Below are 17,624 nucleotides of genomic sequence, written 5' to 3' on the forward strand. Positions count from 1 at the left end.
CCCTTCTTTTGTATTTTATTTAGAGACAAGGTCTCAGTGAGTTTAGGGTCTCACTAAACCTGAACTTGTCTTTGAACTTGTGATCTTCCTGTCTCAGCCATTCCAGCTGCTGGGATTACAGGTGTGTGCCACCGTGCCCAGCCCCTTCATTTTTTATTTTGAGAAAGGGTATCATTAAGTTGCTTAGGGTCTGACTACGTTGCTGAGGCTGGTCTTGAACTCCCAAATTGCTGGGATTACAGGCATGTGCCAGTGTGCTCAGCTTCAGTACTTGATTTCTCGTTAAGTGTACAACTTAGAATATTATTTGGTGGTGGGCAACTTCTGTCATGGTCCCCTCTTGCCCTTGTGAGAGTTCTGTTCCTATTCTTCACACTCAAATAAATCTACTCATTTCACGCTTAGAAAAAAACAAAAGAGGAGAAAATTATTCGGTGAAATAATTTCTTCTTCTGGAATTTATACTATAATTGTTACTTTTTTGTTACACTTGTTTGGGTTTGAGTTTTTTTCCTTTTATTTATGTATTTATTTATTTATTTGGCCCTGGGGATGGAACCCTAGTCCTCTCACCTGCTAGTCTTTGAGCTACATCCTCAGTCCTTTTTAATTTTTATTTTGAGACAGGTTCTCAGTAAATTGCCCAGGATGGCCTGGAATTTGCAATCCTCCTGCCTTACCCTCCTAAATTGCTGGGATTATAGGCATTTGTCATTCTACCTGGCTAATTGATTTCTTTAGAAGGTGCCTGTTCAGGGATTAATTAATTTTACTTTTTTGTTTTTGTTTTCGGAGTGCTGAGGATTGAACCCAGACATCACTGTGTATGCTAGGCAAGTATTCTGCTATTGAGCTACATCCCCAGTACCAAATTATTAATTTTGAATAAGAACTTTAATTTTGGAGGACTTAATGATCGGTGCTTAAGTTTTTTTTTTGTTTTATTTTGGTTTTTTTTTTTTTGGTACTAGGGGCACTTAACCAGTGGGCCACACCCCTGTCCCTTTTTTATTTTGAGTGTCGCACTAAGTTGCCTAGGGCCTCAATATGTTGCTGAGGTGCCTTTGAACCTGTGAAATCTCCTGCCTTAGCCTCCCAGGCCACTGGGATTTTACACGTGCGCCACCTTGCCCGACTAGCTCTGGTATTTTTAAGTTTAATATCTACATATTTGAGATATACTAATATTTTATTGTTTACAGTATTAAAATTGCTGCATAGGTTGAAGATACCTGTATTGGTGTTAAATGATAAACTTGTTAGTTATGGGTACTTGTCTATATGTTAAGATTTTGTTTTCTTGTTTGCTTTTTTACTGGAAATACTTGGAGTACTTGGCTAGAACAGATGTCTTGGGGGAGGAAGATAGCATTTTCTGAGCTGTATAATTTATGGCAGCCTCCTTAGGAGTTTACATGGAAAGGGTGATTAAAAAATGGGCAGATGGAAAGAAAAGGCTATTAGTTTGTGAAATAGCATGACAGAAAGTCGTGAGTCTGACTTGGGAGCAGAGAAGTAAGAGATGCAAGAAGGTATATGTGTGTCTCTTTCTGTTCTTGTTGAAACACAGAGAAGAAATGGTTGAAATAAGGGAGGAAGAGGACTTGAGAGAGGCATGAAAAACCTGTGTGGGTATTTTTGAAACCTCTAAGAAAAGCAGTGGGGCGTACTGTGCTATAGATACACAAAAACTTTATGTATACTGGTGATTGCCTGCTTAGTAGTTGAAAGTGTGTGGGGTGAATATGGTTGAAGGAATATGGTGATAATTACAGCATAGATTTCAATTAGAGGAGTGTCCTGATCAAACAGTCTTACACTCGAATGAGGAAGATCCTACCAAAGTACTTGAGAGAATGAGATACTAGGATAAACAATCTTCAACTTCATTTAAAGAGAATTCACATGTTGCAGAAATAGATGAAGAAATAATCAACTCAGTCTAAGCCTTGTTTTAATAGAGCTGCTTTTAAAAAATAAAAATAGAATATTCACACATTTGCAGATGATTTTCACTTAGATCTAATTTTATAGAGCTATCCCATAATGACTTTTCTTTTAATCCATCATTTATAATAAGGCTTTTTTCATTTTATCCAATGTTTTCTAGACTTAAGATTTTAATACCTAATTTCTGGTATGTGGCTTTCTAGACATTTATAATTTTCTTTTTTTTCCTCTCTTTTCCCTCTGGGGATTGAACCTGGAGCCCCATACCAGCCTGCTAGTCAGCCACTCTGCCTCTGAGCTCCCTCCCTAGGCTTAGACGTTAATAATTTTAGTGTTTTCCTTTATGGGTTTTTCAGCTTCAATACCCACTCCTTGTTTTTCTATCCCACTGTGTCTAGTCTGGCTCATTTGATCTGCCTTGGTATCTAACTACCTTTCTATACAGGTATCTTCTTTTTTAATTGTTTTTGGTTCTGGGAATTGAAGAACCCAAGGGTATTTAACCAGTGAGCCACACCCCCAGCTCTTTTTATTTTGAGACAGGGTCTCACTAAGTTGCTTAGGGCCTTGCTAACTTGCTGAGGCTGACTTTGAACTGGTGATCCTCCTGTCTCAGCCTCCCAAGCCCATGGGATTGCAGGTGTGAGCCACCAGGCCTGGCTAGGCTATAGATGTCTTTTAACATCTATAGATGTCTCCCTTACCCTTCCACTTCTCTTTGCTTTAACTAACACTGGGATTCAATGTCTCATGTTGAACATAGTGGAACTGACTTCCTTATTGTTCTCCCTAACTCCTCCTTTAAACTTCCCTTTGTGTTAATTATTAAAGATATAAAGCCTGACAGTGAAAAAGCTTAAACATAGACTGGCCTTTAACTTGTTGTTGTTTACCAGCCCCAAAGTCCCTCTCACACCAGCATGAAATCATATAGCTTACATTCTTCTTTGTGTACTTTCCTTTTCTTCATTCTTAAGGATAATGGACCAGTTGATATATCTGAACTACAGTAACCTGCATTTCCTTCATATTCCCTTACTTATCTCTATTTCTTCAGATATTTCATAAGTTATTTTATTACTTTCCAGAAAAATGGAAAAGAAAAAACACAAGTATCCAAAGATAAGTACAGTCATGTGTCTCTTAAGAGCAGGATACATTGTAAGAGATTCTTCACTGGATAATTTCCTCATTGTTTGGACCATCACATATTGTACTTACAAAAACGTAGCTGGTCAGTCAGTTCATGCAGCGTCTTCATGCAAACCAGAGATACAGTAGCCAGGCTTTACAGTAGGTTTTTCAAAAAATAAGAAAAGGTGTACACTCTACAATAAAAGTACAGCATATTAAACGTAGGCAAGTAGCATAGTCATTGTTCTCACCAAGTATTATGTAGTGTACATAGTTAAAAGTGCTATACTTCTTATACTGTTGGCAGCGAGGTAAGTTTGTGTATACTGCCATTACCAAACCTGCCTTGTGCTATGATGTTTGGATGCTATGATAGAAATATCTCAGCTCATTATAATCTTTTATTTTATTTTTGATGCTGGGTATCAAACCTAGGGCCTTTCACATACTAGGCAAGCTCTCTACCACTGAATTTATACCACCAGTATGATCTTTTTTTGAATTGGGGTTTGAACCCAGGGGCACTTTAACACTGAACTGCATCCCCAGTCCTTTTTGTTTTTTTATTTTGAGACAGGATCTTACTGTGGGGCTTCTCTAAGTTACTGAAGCCGACCTCGAACTTGGGATTCTTGTGTCTCAGCCTCCTGAGTCACTGGGATTTCAGGCGTGTGCCACCAACCCCAGCCCACCAGGATAAATTTATGGGACCATCATTGTATATATCAGTCTGTTTTTGACTGAAATAGCATTATGCAGTGCATGACTATATTTCAGTAACCATTTTGAAAAGTTGTAATGAAAAATTTATGTCTTACTTTCTGGATTTGTGTATTTCCTAAAAATTGCTCAGGTGAAAATGCTTTTGTCAAGAACACAAAATAGGTGACATTGTATGTGTTTTATTGTATTACTTTCGGACGACTATGTATATCATCAGATTGTCCGACTGTATCAGATTGTCCCACTCTTGGTATTGCTAATTTAGATCATTTGGTTAAGTTCAGAACTCTTCATTGTAAAAGCCAGTTTCTATATAACTAATAAGTAATTGGGGAGGGGATGTTGGGATTCCTAATAATTTTATTGGGGATTTAATTGGTGTTCTAGGGATTGAACCTAGGACCACTCAAGGCAAGTGCTCTAGCACTGAGCCACACCCCCAGCCCTTGCAGTAGCTTTTAACATGTTTTTATTCTCTTTGCCCACTTAATACCATAGTCTTAAAATGTGTTCTGTCATCTTAACAATTTATCAGAGCTGTTCCTCATAAAACCAGAAGTTTAAAAATATTTTCTCATCTGCCAGAATAAAACATGAGGAACAGAAATGAAGTTGGAACAATGGAAATAAAGCAGGAAAGGTCAGTGGTAAAGCAGACCTCAATGACTCTTAGTGATCATACTTGTACGTGTTTGGAAGGTGGTTCTAAACAATTTGAAATATAAAATTGTCCTTTGTTCCTTTTATCTATTATAAAGAAGCTTTTTTAAAACTTTGAGCTAATAATGCTTTTATGCCTTTAAGGGATCTTGGTTAGAGTTAATAAACTTTTTTATTTTGTAGGTTTAAATGTAATGCTGGATTTTTATATCTCCTTTTAAGGTAAGTTTCTTAATTTTTTTTTTTGAAATTACATTATTGTATTATACTTGCTACTCAAGTAATTTGAATAGGGGAAGTGAATTTTACTTATTGAAATTTGCTAGTAATTAATTTATTTACCACCTGAGCTTATAGATTATTCCAGAGAAGAAAATTATCCTTAGGAGAATGATCTTTTCTACACATACAGTGTATAATAATACACCTGATACTTGAGTGCTGAGGGAAATTGGTGGGTTGTCCTGGAACCTGGGGTTTACACATTTTTTTGGTAAATCTCAGTTTGCTTTAGCATTGGCATACTTGAGCTTTGGGTTGAGTGTGTTAATTTCTTAGGGTTAATGTAAAAAAATAAAGGTTGAATATTTATTTGAAAGGAATCAGAAATGTATCAGATTTTGGACTTTTTTTATTTTGGAATATTTGCATTTATATAATATCTTGGCGATGAGACCCAAGTCTATGAAAATCATTTATGTTTCAGGTACACTTATACACATAGACTGACAGTAATTTCATATGACATTTTTAATATACCAGCAGGTTGACTGATCTATCACATGAGGACAGGTGTGGATTTTTTCCATTTTTTTCTTTGTGTTGGTGCTCAGGAAGTTTCGGATTTTGGGATTAGGTATGCTCCATTTGTACTGCAAATAGGGTCACTTAACACAGCAGAAATGATTCTCTCAAAGATCCAGAGGCTTGAAGTCCAAAAATCAGTGTTGGCAGCGTGTATGCCCTCCAAAGACCTCCTTACCCCTTTTAGTGGTTCTTAGTTTTCACTCATTTCTTCCTTTGTTTTCACTTGGTCTTCTGTCTTTTCTCTAACTGCAAATCTCCTTTTCCTTATAAAGATACAGTTATTGTGTTTTGGGGCCTACCTTAATCAAGTATGACCACATACTAACTTTTATGTCTGCAGATCTCCTATTTCCAAATACAATTACATTTTCAGTTCCTGGGGTTAGAATTTGAACATATCTTTTTGGAGGACACAGTTCATCCCATAACAGATGGGGGTTGACATACTCAAGTTGTAGCAATATTGAAATGCTGTGCTGATTTTGAACCTTGAGACCTATGGTTCTATGAGATACCAAAATATTTTGGAATTGGTATGGAAATAAAAGTGAATGCTACATTTCTCAAGCCGGTTCATGGCTATTTTTTTCTTTTTTCTTTTTTTATGGCACCGGCTATTAAACCCAGGGTCACATACATGTTAGGAAGCACTCTACCACTGAACTAAATATTTTGAGAGAGTCTCACCAGGTTGCCCAGGCTGGCCTCAAAATTTTTCATCCTCCTGCTTCAGCTGCTCAAGTAGCTGGGATTACAGGTGTGTAATACTGTGTACCCACAGGACCATTCCTAATAGACTTTGAATTAAAAGAGCAAGAAGATTTTTAAACATTTACAAATAAGAAGACTGGTTATCTGTTAACCATTTGTGAGATTCAGTCTAAAATGGATTGTGGCCCTACTGAGTAGAGGTAAGAGAGATATCAAGTACAATGGCAGTTTCTTTTGGTTGTCTATTGTGTATGTTTTGCCTAGCATTAGCAGTACTGTTCTTTTAAAACTTTTTGTATTAGGAACATACAGTTTTTAATTGGGTAACTTAAAACTAATAATGTTCCTAACAATTCTGAAAAATAAGTAAAATAGTAATGTGAGGGATTGTTGAAGTCCAGTTCCACATTCAAAAAGTATCTTAGGTGTTGTCTATAGTAAACCTAGCTCAGTGCCTGGGCATTGACAGGTGCCTGAGACATATTAATTACTACTAATTAGCGAGTGTTTCTAGGAAAGTGAAGAAGGTTTGAGGTAGCCATGAAAATGAGGAAGGTTCTTTCCAACTCTGACTTTTGTTAGTGTTATCTGGACTGGTTAGTATGTTCACTGTTCCAGAGTTACTAGTTTTAGTTTGGGTCATGAATTAGTCAAAAATTTATATTATAATTCAAATGAAAATATTTTTAAAATGCAGGATAATACATATTATGTATCGTTTCTTTTCTGGGGGTTTGAGATTTGAAGGTAATGTTCTTTCAGTTGGCCTATAGTATATGATGTTTGTGAACAAATAGCAAATCCAGATTACATTAAATTTTTTCTTCTCTTCTTCCATTTAAATAATATAGCTATATTAATGCAGCAAGTCCTAAAGCCATAATGTGGCATGCTCTCCTTTTTGAGAGGTGAATAATATTGAATAAAAATGGCTGACAGAAGTGGGAAGATGGTTCCAGGACAAGTGTATATTGAAGTGGAATATGATTATGAATATGAAGCCAAGGACAGAAAGATTGTGATAAAACAAGGGGAGCGGTACATCTTAGTGAAAAAGACCAATGATGACTGGTGGCAAGTTAAACTAGATGACAATTCCAAAGCCTTTTATGTGCCAGCCCAATATGTTAAGGAGGTCACCCGCAAAGCTCTGATGCCACCTGTTAAGCAGGCAGTTGGACTGCCGAATAATTCTATGAAAATGATGCAGAATCTACACCTTCAGAGATCGACAGAAAATGTGAACAAATTGCCTGAGCTTTCAAGTTTTGGAAAGCCACCATCGTCTGTTCAAGGAACAGGTCTTACTCGTGATGCCAATCAGAATTTTGGACCCAATTTTAATCCAGGTCAGACTCTCAATCTAAGCCTGGACCTGACTCATAATAACGGAAAATTTAACAATGACTCACATTCTCCTAAAGTTTGTAGCCAGAACAGGACACGCTTATTTGGTCACTTTCCTGGTCCGGAGTTCTTGGACATTGAGAAAACTAGCTTTTCCCAGGAACAGTCTTGTGATTCAGCAGGAGAAGGCTCAGAAAGGATCCATCAAGATTCTGAATCTGGAGATGAGCTTAGCAGCAGCTCCACTGAACAGATAAGGGTAAGATTTAGAATGGAATGGTGAAACGTGTCCCACTTTAATTAAAACTTAATTTTGCTTTTTCTTTTATTTAAAGTCTTTGTGTAAGATTTAGGACTTGTTTGTTTTCCTTTGTATTTTGAGAATGCATGGATTCTGTCCTGATATAGAGTTAGAAAATATGTAAAATAACTTGTGCAGTTCATGAAGGGCCACTTTATGATTTTCATAATTCTTTGCCTTTCAGAACTAGAACTACTTTAAATTTGGGAAAGTTTTTCTTTTTTCTTTTTATTGGTTATGCATAAGGCAGAAGAGATTTACTTGTTTTACCCAGTGATGATTTTTATTTTTACCTTTTTCTTGTAGTATCTGGAGATCAAACCCAGGACTTCACATATTCTGTCCAAGTGCTCTGCCATGGAGCCACATCCCTGGCCCTTTGTACTTCTGTTTTGAGACAAGATCTTGTTTAGTTAGGCAGACTGACCTTAAACTTGTGATCTTCTTGCTGCCTCAGCTTGCCAAGTAGCTGGGTTGCAGTTGTACACCACCACACCTGAAAGGATGTTCCTTTCCTTTTTTCTTTTTTCTTTTTTCTTTTTTTTTTTTTTTAATTTTTGTTTGTTTTCATTACTGGCGTTTGAACCCAGAGATGCTTAACCACTGAGCCACATTCCCTGCCCTTTCTGTTTTTAATTTTGAGACAGGGTCTCACTAAGCTGCTTAGGACCCACTAAGTTGATGAGGCTGGCTTTGAACTTGTGATCCTCTTGCCTCAACTTTCTGAGTTGCTGGGACTACAGGCATGTGCCACCATGCCTCTCTTGATATATCTTTGAATAGAAAAAGTTTTACCGTTTTCTAGCTGTGCACATTTTGACTTGTTTCTACTAAATCTTCAGGCAATAGTAGATACATGAAGAAATGTCACTGGAGTATTGACCACTGTTTCCCATTGCAACTTGTTTACAAACCTTGAATATCAAAAACTGTAGAGCCCAGAAATTTTTACTTCCACTAATGTACTTTTGTGACTTAAGTGTCTAAATGTCCTCATTTGATTGCACTGAATTTTAGCCTCCAAAAAATTTCATGTGCTCGTGTGTTGATTTTTTAATTTTTTCCCTCTCATACCTAATTTTGTTTTGCAGTTAGGTCTGTGCCAGTTTATTTCTCCTGTGAAGTGAAACCATTTTTAAAAGCGTATGCATGGAACTGGGGGTGTGGCTTAGTGGTAGAGTGCTTGCTCAGCATGTTCAATCCCCAAAACTGCCAAGAAAATAAAAACATAGGTATGTCCAGGAGTGGTGGCACATACCTGTAATCTCAGCTGCTTGGGAGGTTGAGGCAAGAAGATCATAGGTTGGAGACCAGTCTCAGCAACTGAGCAAGGCCTTATCTCAACATTTAAAAAAATAAAAAGGAATGGGATTCATTAATCTGCAGATTAATCTGGTTGCAAGTGTTCTGCCAACCAGCTACATTCCTGGCCCTTTTCATTTCTGTTTTGAGACAAGGTCTTGTTTAGTTAGGCAGACTGACCTTGAACTTGTTATCTTCTTGCTGCCTCAGCTTGCCAAGTTGCTGGGCTTGCAGTCGTACACCACCACACTTGGAAGGATGTTCAATCTGCAGTACTTCCTCACTCCCAAGTATGGATGAAATTGAAACTTGCGTACATTTGGGAGAGTCTAATTTTAAGTAAATTTTAAAAGTATTAAGTTTTAGGGATGAAGCTCAGTTGTAAGGGGATTCATCAAGTTAAGTCAGTATATAATTAGGATGCTGCTTTTAGTTGTTGTCTCATTGTCATGGAAGTACATTCTTTCTGTAGGTTTTAAGTTTTGTAATAGGAAAAAGGAAGATTCTCTAGAAAAATTTCTGGTGTTTGAGTTCAGTTTATCATTGTGGGTCTCAGTAGACTTTTCTTCAGTCATCATGTGACATTCTGACATAGAATATATAGTGCTTGCTGACATTTTTCTTTGCTAGCTCCTTATCAAGCTAATGGACTTTGGGAGAGACATGTTTTCTTTTCCACCCAGCTATCAGCATAGTTTGTCCGTTATATTTATGTGCATGAGCAATCCTGTGTTCTCTTTATTGTGGTCATCTTAAGTTCACTGCACTGGAAATTCATGGTTCCCAATCTCTCCTCAGCCACAGCACTGTTTAGAAATACTATTAGATTTCTCTGGCTAGCCCTTGTTCCTAACTCGGAGACAATTGTTTGAAACCTTTTCCATTTTCTTCATTTCACTGATTCACTCGCTCTTTCCTTTGCTCTTACTAGATAACCTTGCCTTCTACTTCACAGCAAACAATAAAAGCTGTGATATTAGAACTTCTTCAGCTTTGATGAGCACATTTTGCATAGTAGTTAATAGTGTTGGCCTTAGATTTGAATCTGGTTCCATATTACTTGCCAACCATGTGTTAATCAGGGGAAATTACAATTCTTTTTCTTTGTGGTGTTAGGTGTGGAATTCAGGTGTTGCACACGTGAGGCCAGCAGTCTGCCACTGATTTTCACCCCAACTCGGAAAAATTACTTAACCTCTCTGTGACAATTGGCATCATCTTACAATGGGTATCACAGGGTTGTTGAGTACATAGTAAATGCATTCGGTATCTATTGATGCTTAATAAACTACCCCCAAAGATAATGGCTTAACACAGTAAACTTTCATTATCTCTCAGTTTCTGTGGACCAGTAAATCAGCAGCTTAGCTGGGTGGTTCCAAAGGCTTGGGGTCTCTCATGGGGTTGCTCTCATGTTATACAGGCTTGGCTGGGCTGGGGGAGCTGCTTCTGAAGATGGTTCAGTCCCATGGTTCTGGGTATGCCTCTTCATGGCTGCTCTAGTGTTGTGACTGACTTTACCCAGAAGAAGCAATCAAGGAGAGAGAACATGGCAGAAGCTGTGCTTTCTCTTAGGTCCTCATCTTGGAAATCTTGCCGTCATATCCTATTGGTTATGTAGTTCAGCCTCCTCCTGTGTGGGGGGAGACTCACAGGAATGTTAATAGCAGTATTCAAAGATCATTGGGGGTCACCTTAAGAACTGCCTACCACAGTAAGTATTCGATAAAGTATACCTGCCATTCTAAATATAGTTGTCATTATTGTTGTTTTCTTTCTTTCTTCCTTTTTCTTGTCCCTCTTTTTTGGTACCCGGCATTGAGTTCAGGGTCACATAACCACTGAGCTACAGTCACAGCCCTTTCTATTTTTTAGTTTTGAGAGAATGTCTCGCTAAGTTACTTAGGACTTCCCTAAGTTGCTGAGGTTGGCTTTGAACTCTTCCTGCCTCAGCCTCCTGAGCCGCTGGGATTATAGGCTTGTACCCCTCTGCCTGGTGTATTGTCATTTTTTAAAGGATTTTCACCTTTTTGTCTGTAAGCATCTTTCACTGCGTCTTATCAAAGGACCATATCTTCATATTTTCTTTGCACTTTTCATAGTATTACACCCCATACAGCTCTAGACTCAGTGTTTATGAAGACTTTTCCATGAGTATTTAAATCTACTATCCTATTTTCCATCTTAATAAAACCCTTTTTCATCTCTACCTTCTGTTGAGCATCATTATATTGCCTTTTTCTTTTTTTTTGGCAACTTCTGAGAATAGTTCTGTGTGTTTGCTTCTTTGCTTGTCCACATTTCCCACTATTCCATTACTCTATCTAGCATGTGTTCTGGCTCCACCCTGCCACCCAGATTGCTTCAGCTACAGGCAGTCATGATTTCACTGTTAATAATTGTATAGATAGTATAAACAAATTATCACAGTTAAAAGATTAATAGCCAAGTGGCAATTTTAATAGTTTTTTTTTTTTTTTAGGTACTGCATATACTCAAGTATGTAAATTGTACTAATCTCAAATGTATGATTTGATGAATATTTTACTTATGTAATATGTACTCTGTAATCAACCTCTTTCCTCAGCCTCCCCAGCCCAATTCATGTTTTTTTTACTCCGTCTGCTACTAATATGTTGACCATTTCAATACTTCTGTCATTTCAAAAAATGGAATCATACATTATTTAGCCTTTGTGGCTTGGCTTTGTTATTCACTGTAATTCTCTGGAGATTGATCCAGGTTTGTATGTGTATCAACTTTCATTCTTTTTATTGCTGAGTAGTCTTCTGTGGTATGAATATACCATAGTTTGTTCAACTATTTACCCATTTAAGAATATCTAGGGTTTCTTTTTTCCAGTTTTTGGCTTCATAAACAAAACTGTTCTAAACATTTTTGTACAGGTTGGTGTGTGAAGATAACTATTTATTTCTCTGGGATAAATGCTGGTGAATAGATTTGTGTAGTAGTTTCATGTTTTTATTTTTAATTAATTAATTAATTAATTTGTACAGGGGATTGAACCCAGGGGTTAACCACTGAATTGCATCCCCAACCCTTTTAATTTTTCATTTTGAGACAGGGTTTTGCTAAGTTGCTGAGGCTGGCCTCAAACTTGTGATCCTCCCGCCTTAGCCTCCCAAGTTGCTGGGATTACAGGGCTGTACCACCATGTCCAGTTTGTGTGTGTAGTGTTTTAGGAACCTGCCAAACTGTTTTGCAGAGTGTCTCTACCATGTTATCTCAGCAGCAGGGATCTAGTTTGTCTCCATGCTCACCAGTATTTGGCAAGGTCACTTTTTTCCCTAACCCATTCTGGTAGGTGTGTAGTGATATCTCATTGTGATTTTAATTTACACTTCTCTAGTGTCTATTGATGTGGAACTTTTTTTTTTGTTGTTCGTTTTTTTTTTTTTTTTTTTTCCTTCTCATTTGAGAGGCTGGGGATTCGAACCGCGGTCCTTGCGCATGCTAGGCAAGCGCTCTCCAAAAGGAGCTCTTTCTTCAGCTTTTTTTTTTTTTTTTTCTTTTTTGGTGCTGGACGTTGAGCTCAAAGCTCTATGCATGCCAAGCACGTGTTCTGCTGTTGAGTCCCTCAGGTTCAGAAATCTTTTTATGTGTTTGTATTTGCCATAAATAATGTATCTTCTTTATTGAAAGGTTTTTCATGTTTTTTGTCAGTTTTCTAATTGAATTGTTTGGTTTTTGCTGTGGTGGTTTTAGCTCTTTATATGGTCTGAACAGTAATCATTTGTCAGATAAAATGATTTGCAGATATTTTCTCCCAGAGTATAGTTTGTCTTTTCATCCTCAGGAGGGTCTTTTGCAGAGCAAAAGATTTTTATTTTGATGAATTCCAATTTATTAATTTTTTCTTTTATTACTCATGCTTTTATTTCATGTCTGTGAACTCCTTGGGTAGCTGGTGTAGGCTTTTCTAGAGATTAGAACCAATGGGATGTGTTGTGTATATATTCACATATGTATTTATACATAGTGTTGGCAAATGAATTAATTTAAGCATTTGGTTCCTGTAAGTATGGAGACTTAGAAGTTCAGAATTCATGGAGTGGATCAGCAGGCTGGGACCCAGGGAAGAACTGATGCTGTACTTAAATTCCAAAGGCCATCTGCTGGCATAATTTCCCTTTGATTTTTGAGGAGGTCAGTCTTTTGTTCTGTTCATGCCTTTTTCTCATTGGATGAGGTCTGCCTCCATTATGGGGATTGACCTGCTTTACTAAAAATTCCCCTTTTAAAATGTTAATCTTTTCTAAATATCAACAGAGAAACATCCAGAATAACACTTACCCAAATATATGGTCCCTGTGGCCCCTCCAAATTGACACAAAACGAACTATCACAGAAGTCCTAGCTTCTAAATCTTGTTTTCTTCTATATTTTGTTCCCTTAAAAGTTTATAGTTCATTGTTTACATTTGAATGTGTGATCTATTCCAATTTTATTTTTTGTATAAGATTTGAGACTTAGATCCCAGTTCTTTTGTTTTGTCTCATGGATATCTAGTTATTACAATAGCATTTGTTGAAAAAATGGTTTTTCCTTCAACAAATTGTTTTCTATTTTCATCAGAAATCAAGTGGGCTGCCAGACCTGGTGGTGCATGCCTATAAGTGACTCAGGAAACTGAGGTAGTACGATTGCAGGTTCCAAGGCCAGCCTGGGCAACTGAGTGAGACGCTGTCTCCCAAATAAAGAGAACTGGGGATGTAGCTTAGTGGTAAAGCACCCATAGGTTCAATCCCCAGTACCCCTGACCCCTCATAAAAAGTCAAGTGGGCATATTTGTATGAATCTATTTTTGGTTCCTGTGGTTTGGCTTCATTCTTCCAAATCCTTTATAATAATGAGGACAATTATTGGAAAAAGGACTAGAACAAATAGGCTGATCTAAAGGCTGATAAAGGAGGTGAGCTAATCCCATACAGCCTTAATTACAGCATATATAGTAAGTCTTGAAATTGGGTATACTGATTTCTACCACTATTCCTTTTCATAATTGTTTTAGCAATTGTAGTATCCTGATTTACATCCACCCCAAATATGAGATCCTGCTATTTGGAACCTATCAATGTTACCTCGTTTGGAAAAGAGGTCTTTGCAAGTGTGATTAAGTGAAGAATTTTAAGATGAAGAGATTATTCTGGGCACTTACATGTAGTCACTAAATGTCATCACACACAGAGAAGGTGATAGGAAGATGCAGCAGAGAGTTATTTGAAGATATTTTCCATGAAGACTAGAGTGATGTGTCTACAAGCCAAAGAATGCCAGTAGCCAGCAGAAGCTGGAAGAGACAAAGAGGAGTACTCTCCTAGGGCCTCTGGTGTACATATCAGAACCTGTTAATTGTACTCCAGTGAGCTACAACTTTAGGGCTGTGGATGTAGCTCAGTTGGTAGAGTGCCTTTCCTGCAAATACAAGGGTTTCAATCCCGAGCACTGCAAAAAAGAAGAAGAAAAAGAAAAAAAAAAAAGGAGAAATATAACTTTGTTCCAAAGAACATAATGCTTAGTGCAGTTCTTTTTGTTTTTAATTTTCAGGATCATCCTCCTTTTGTCAATTTTGAATAGGAGTGCTATAATAATTCATGTGTAAGTTCTTTTTTTTCCTTTTGTTTTTCTCTGTGTAGTGTACTGATGATTGAACCCATAGGCCCTCTACCACTGAGCTGTATCCTCACCCCTTTTACCTTTTATTTTGAGACAGGGTCTCACTAAGGCTTTAAACTTCCATTTCTGTTGCCTTCACCTTCTGAGTAACTGGATTGTAGGTGTATGTCTTCATGTCTGGCATATGTAGGTTTTTGCATGGATGTGACTTCCAGATCAGTTAGCTAGATAACCTATCAGCATGTTTCCTAGACAGTATGGGAAAACTGTTTGGCTTTCTAAGAGACTGCAAACCTGTCTTACAAAGTGACTTTACTCTTTTGTATTTCCACTAGCAATGATGGAGAATATCTATTACTCCATATCTTCACCAGCTTTTAATATTGGCAGTTGTTTAGATTTTAGCAGTTTGAATAGATGTGTAGTATATTTATGTTTTAATTTAAATTCCCTAATGAGAAATGATGTTACAGCTTCTTTTTATATGTTTATTTGCTATCAGTTTTCTTTGGTGAAGTGTTTCTTGACATCTTTTGCTCAGTTTTTTTTTTTTTTCATTTTTATTGTTTTTATTAGTGCATTATGGTTACACATAATGTTAGGGTTCGATTTGACTTAACTATACATGCATGGAATATAATTTGTTCTACTTCAGTTCCCAGGACTTTGTATTATCCTCCTCCTCCCTCCTTCTGTTCCCTTCCCTCTACTTTACTGGTCTCCATTTATTATTTTGCTTAGGTTTTTTTTTTTTTTTTTTTTTTTTTTTTGCAGTGCTGGGTATTGAACTCAGGGCGCTGTGCTTGCGAGGCAAGCACTCTACCAACTTAGCTATAGCCCCAGCCCTATTTTGCTTAGTTTTTAATGGACTGGTTTAAATTTTTTTTTTTTTTTTTTTTCTTATTGTTGATTTGTGTATATGTGTGTGAGAGAGGGAAAGAGAGACACAGACAGGCAGGCACTAAGGCATTGAACCCAGGGGTGCTTTCTGCAACACTGAAGTATATGCCCATATGTATGTATCTGTTTATTTTTGGTACCTGGGATTTAACCCAGGGGCATTTAATGCCACATCTCCATGCCTTTTTATATTTTATTTAGAGACAGGGTCTTGCAGAATTGCTTAGGGCCTTGCTGAGTTGCTAAGGCTGGGTTTGAACTCATGATCCTCCTGCCTCAGCCTCCCAGGCTGCTGGTATTAAAGGCATCTACCATCGCATCCCATCAATTTTCTGAGATAGGGTTTTCCTAAGTTGCTGAGACTGTTTCAAATTTGTTCTTCTTCTGACTGCCAAGTCACTGTGCTTAACAGGTGTGTGCCACCACGTCTGGTTCTTCCTGTTGTATGAGTTCCTTGTATGTTTTGTATACAAATCCTTTATTAGCTATGCATTTTACAAATATTGTTTCCCAGTGTGTGACTTGTTTTATCATTCTTTTAACAGTGTCTTTTGCTGGGCACATGTCTTTAATCGCAGTGGCTCAGGAGGCTGAGGCAGGAGGATCACAAGTTCAAAGCCAGCCTCAAAACAGTGAGGTTCTAAGCAACTCAGTGAGACCCTGCATGTAAATAAAATCCAAAATAGGGTTAGGCCTGTGGCTCAGTGGTTGAGTGCCCCTGAGTTCAATCCTAGGTACCAAAAAAAAAAAAAAAAAAGCAGTGTCTTTGAAGAGAAGTTTCTAATTTTAATAAAATCCAACACAGTAGTTTCTCTTATGGATCATGTTTTTGTTGTTATATCTAAAAACTCATTGCCAAATCTAAGGTCATCTAGAATTTTCTTTTCAATTCTATTAATTTTTGGTCTTGTATTTTACACTTAGGTTTGTGATCCATTTTGAGCTAATTTATGTAAAAAAGTCTTTGATAGGTTCATTGTTTTGTTTTTCTTTATGTACGTATGTATGTATACTCAGTTATTCCATCACCATTTGTTGCCAAAACTTTCCTCCTTGGGTTAGTTTTGTTCATCTGTTAAAGAATCATTTGAGGGCTGGGAGGTTTGCTTCCTGGTAGAATTCTTGTCTAGCATGCCTGAGGCCCTGGGCAGAGGGGATTAAAGTTCAATGGACTATATTTGTGTGGTGCTTCCTGAGCTCTCTTCTCTTTTCTGCTGTTCTATATGTCATTCTGTCATTCTTTTGCTTGTACTGTGCTCTCTGGATTAATGTACCTTTATATAAAGTGTTGAAACTAGATAGTATGTAGCTTTCAACTTTGTGTTTCAGTATTGTGTTGTCTATTCTAGGTGTTTTGTCTTTATTAAGGTTAGATTCAGTTTGTCCATCTCTACAGAATAGTTCGTTGTGATTTTGATTGGAATTGGGTTGAACCGGTAGATGAAATTGGGAAGAATTGACTTCTTTAACACTATTGAATCTTTTAATCCACGGACAGGGACTAGGTCTTAGTTTCTTTCATCAGAAATTTGTAGTTTTATGTACACTTTATCCCATCAGTGTCCCCTTACCTTCCCTAGCTCTGAGCAACCATTAATCTACTCTGTCTCCATAAATTTTCCTATTCTGGACCTTCCATTTCTTTGGAATCATATTATATGATCTTCTGTGACTGGCTTTCACTAGCCTAACATTCAGGGTTCATCCATGTTGTAACAGGTACTTCCTTTTTACGATGGACTAACATTCTGTTGTTCATCACTTTTTGGACATATTGGTTGTTTCTACTTTTTGGTTAGTACGGATAATATTACTCTCAGCGTTTTGTGTGTAAGTTTTTGTGTGGATTATGTACTTTGTTTTTCTTAGGTAGATTTCTGGGAGTGAAATTATTGGGTCATAGGGTAAACTTAGGTTTAACTGTTTGAGGACCTGCCAGACTGCTTTCTAGAGTGACAGGTATGGTTTTATGGTCCCACCAGCAGTACTTATTATCAGTCTTTTTTATTTTAGTTATCTTAGAGAGTGTGAAATGATACCTCATTGCAGGGTCTATTTATTTATTTATTTTTAATATTCTTTTGACTTTATTTGTTCATTTAATACTACCTTCAATTGGGTACTGTACTATCATGAGAAGTAAGCAATTTTT

General features: G+C 37.2%; 1 protein-coding gene and 1 long non-coding RNA gene across 22 annotated transcripts in view; one reads left to right on the forward strand and one right to left on the reverse strand.

Annotated features, from left to right (window-relative positions):
• Nucleotides 1–17,624, forward strand: part of ARHGAP12 (Rho GTPase activating protein 12) — a 437,561-nt gene that overhangs the window by 277,851 nt on the left and 142,086 nt on the right. For 11 of the 21 annotated variants that reach the window (XM_079105849.1, XM_079105850.1, XM_079105840.1 and 8 more), the window contains 2 exons: nt 4,651–4,689; nt 6,837–7,591. In XM_079105849.1, coding sequence (XP_078961975.1) covers nt 6,914–7,591 — 678 coding nt within the window. In that variant the 5' untranslated portion in view covers nt 4,651–4,689; nt 6,837–6,913. Of the gene's footprint in view, nt 1–1,018; nt 1,145–4,392; nt 4,492–4,650; nt 4,690–5,173; nt 5,324–5,893; nt 6,032–6,836; nt 7,592–17,624 lie in introns of those variants that run through there. The other 10 variants (XM_079105851.1, XM_079105856.1, XM_079105841.1 and 7 more) reach the window with 6 other exon arrangements.
• Nucleotides 1–17,624, reverse strand: part of LOC306641053 — a 78,196-nt gene that overhangs the window by 39,606 nt on the left and 20,966 nt on the right. The gene's annotated exons all lie outside the window — the stretch shown is intronic.

The sequence above is a fragment of the Sciurus vulgaris genome, assembly GCF_902686455.1.
Source record: "Sciurus vulgaris genome assembly, chromosome: 12".
Classification (NCBI taxonomy): domain Eukaryota; kingdom Metazoa; phylum Chordata; class Mammalia; order Rodentia; family Sciuridae; genus Sciurus; species Sciurus vulgaris.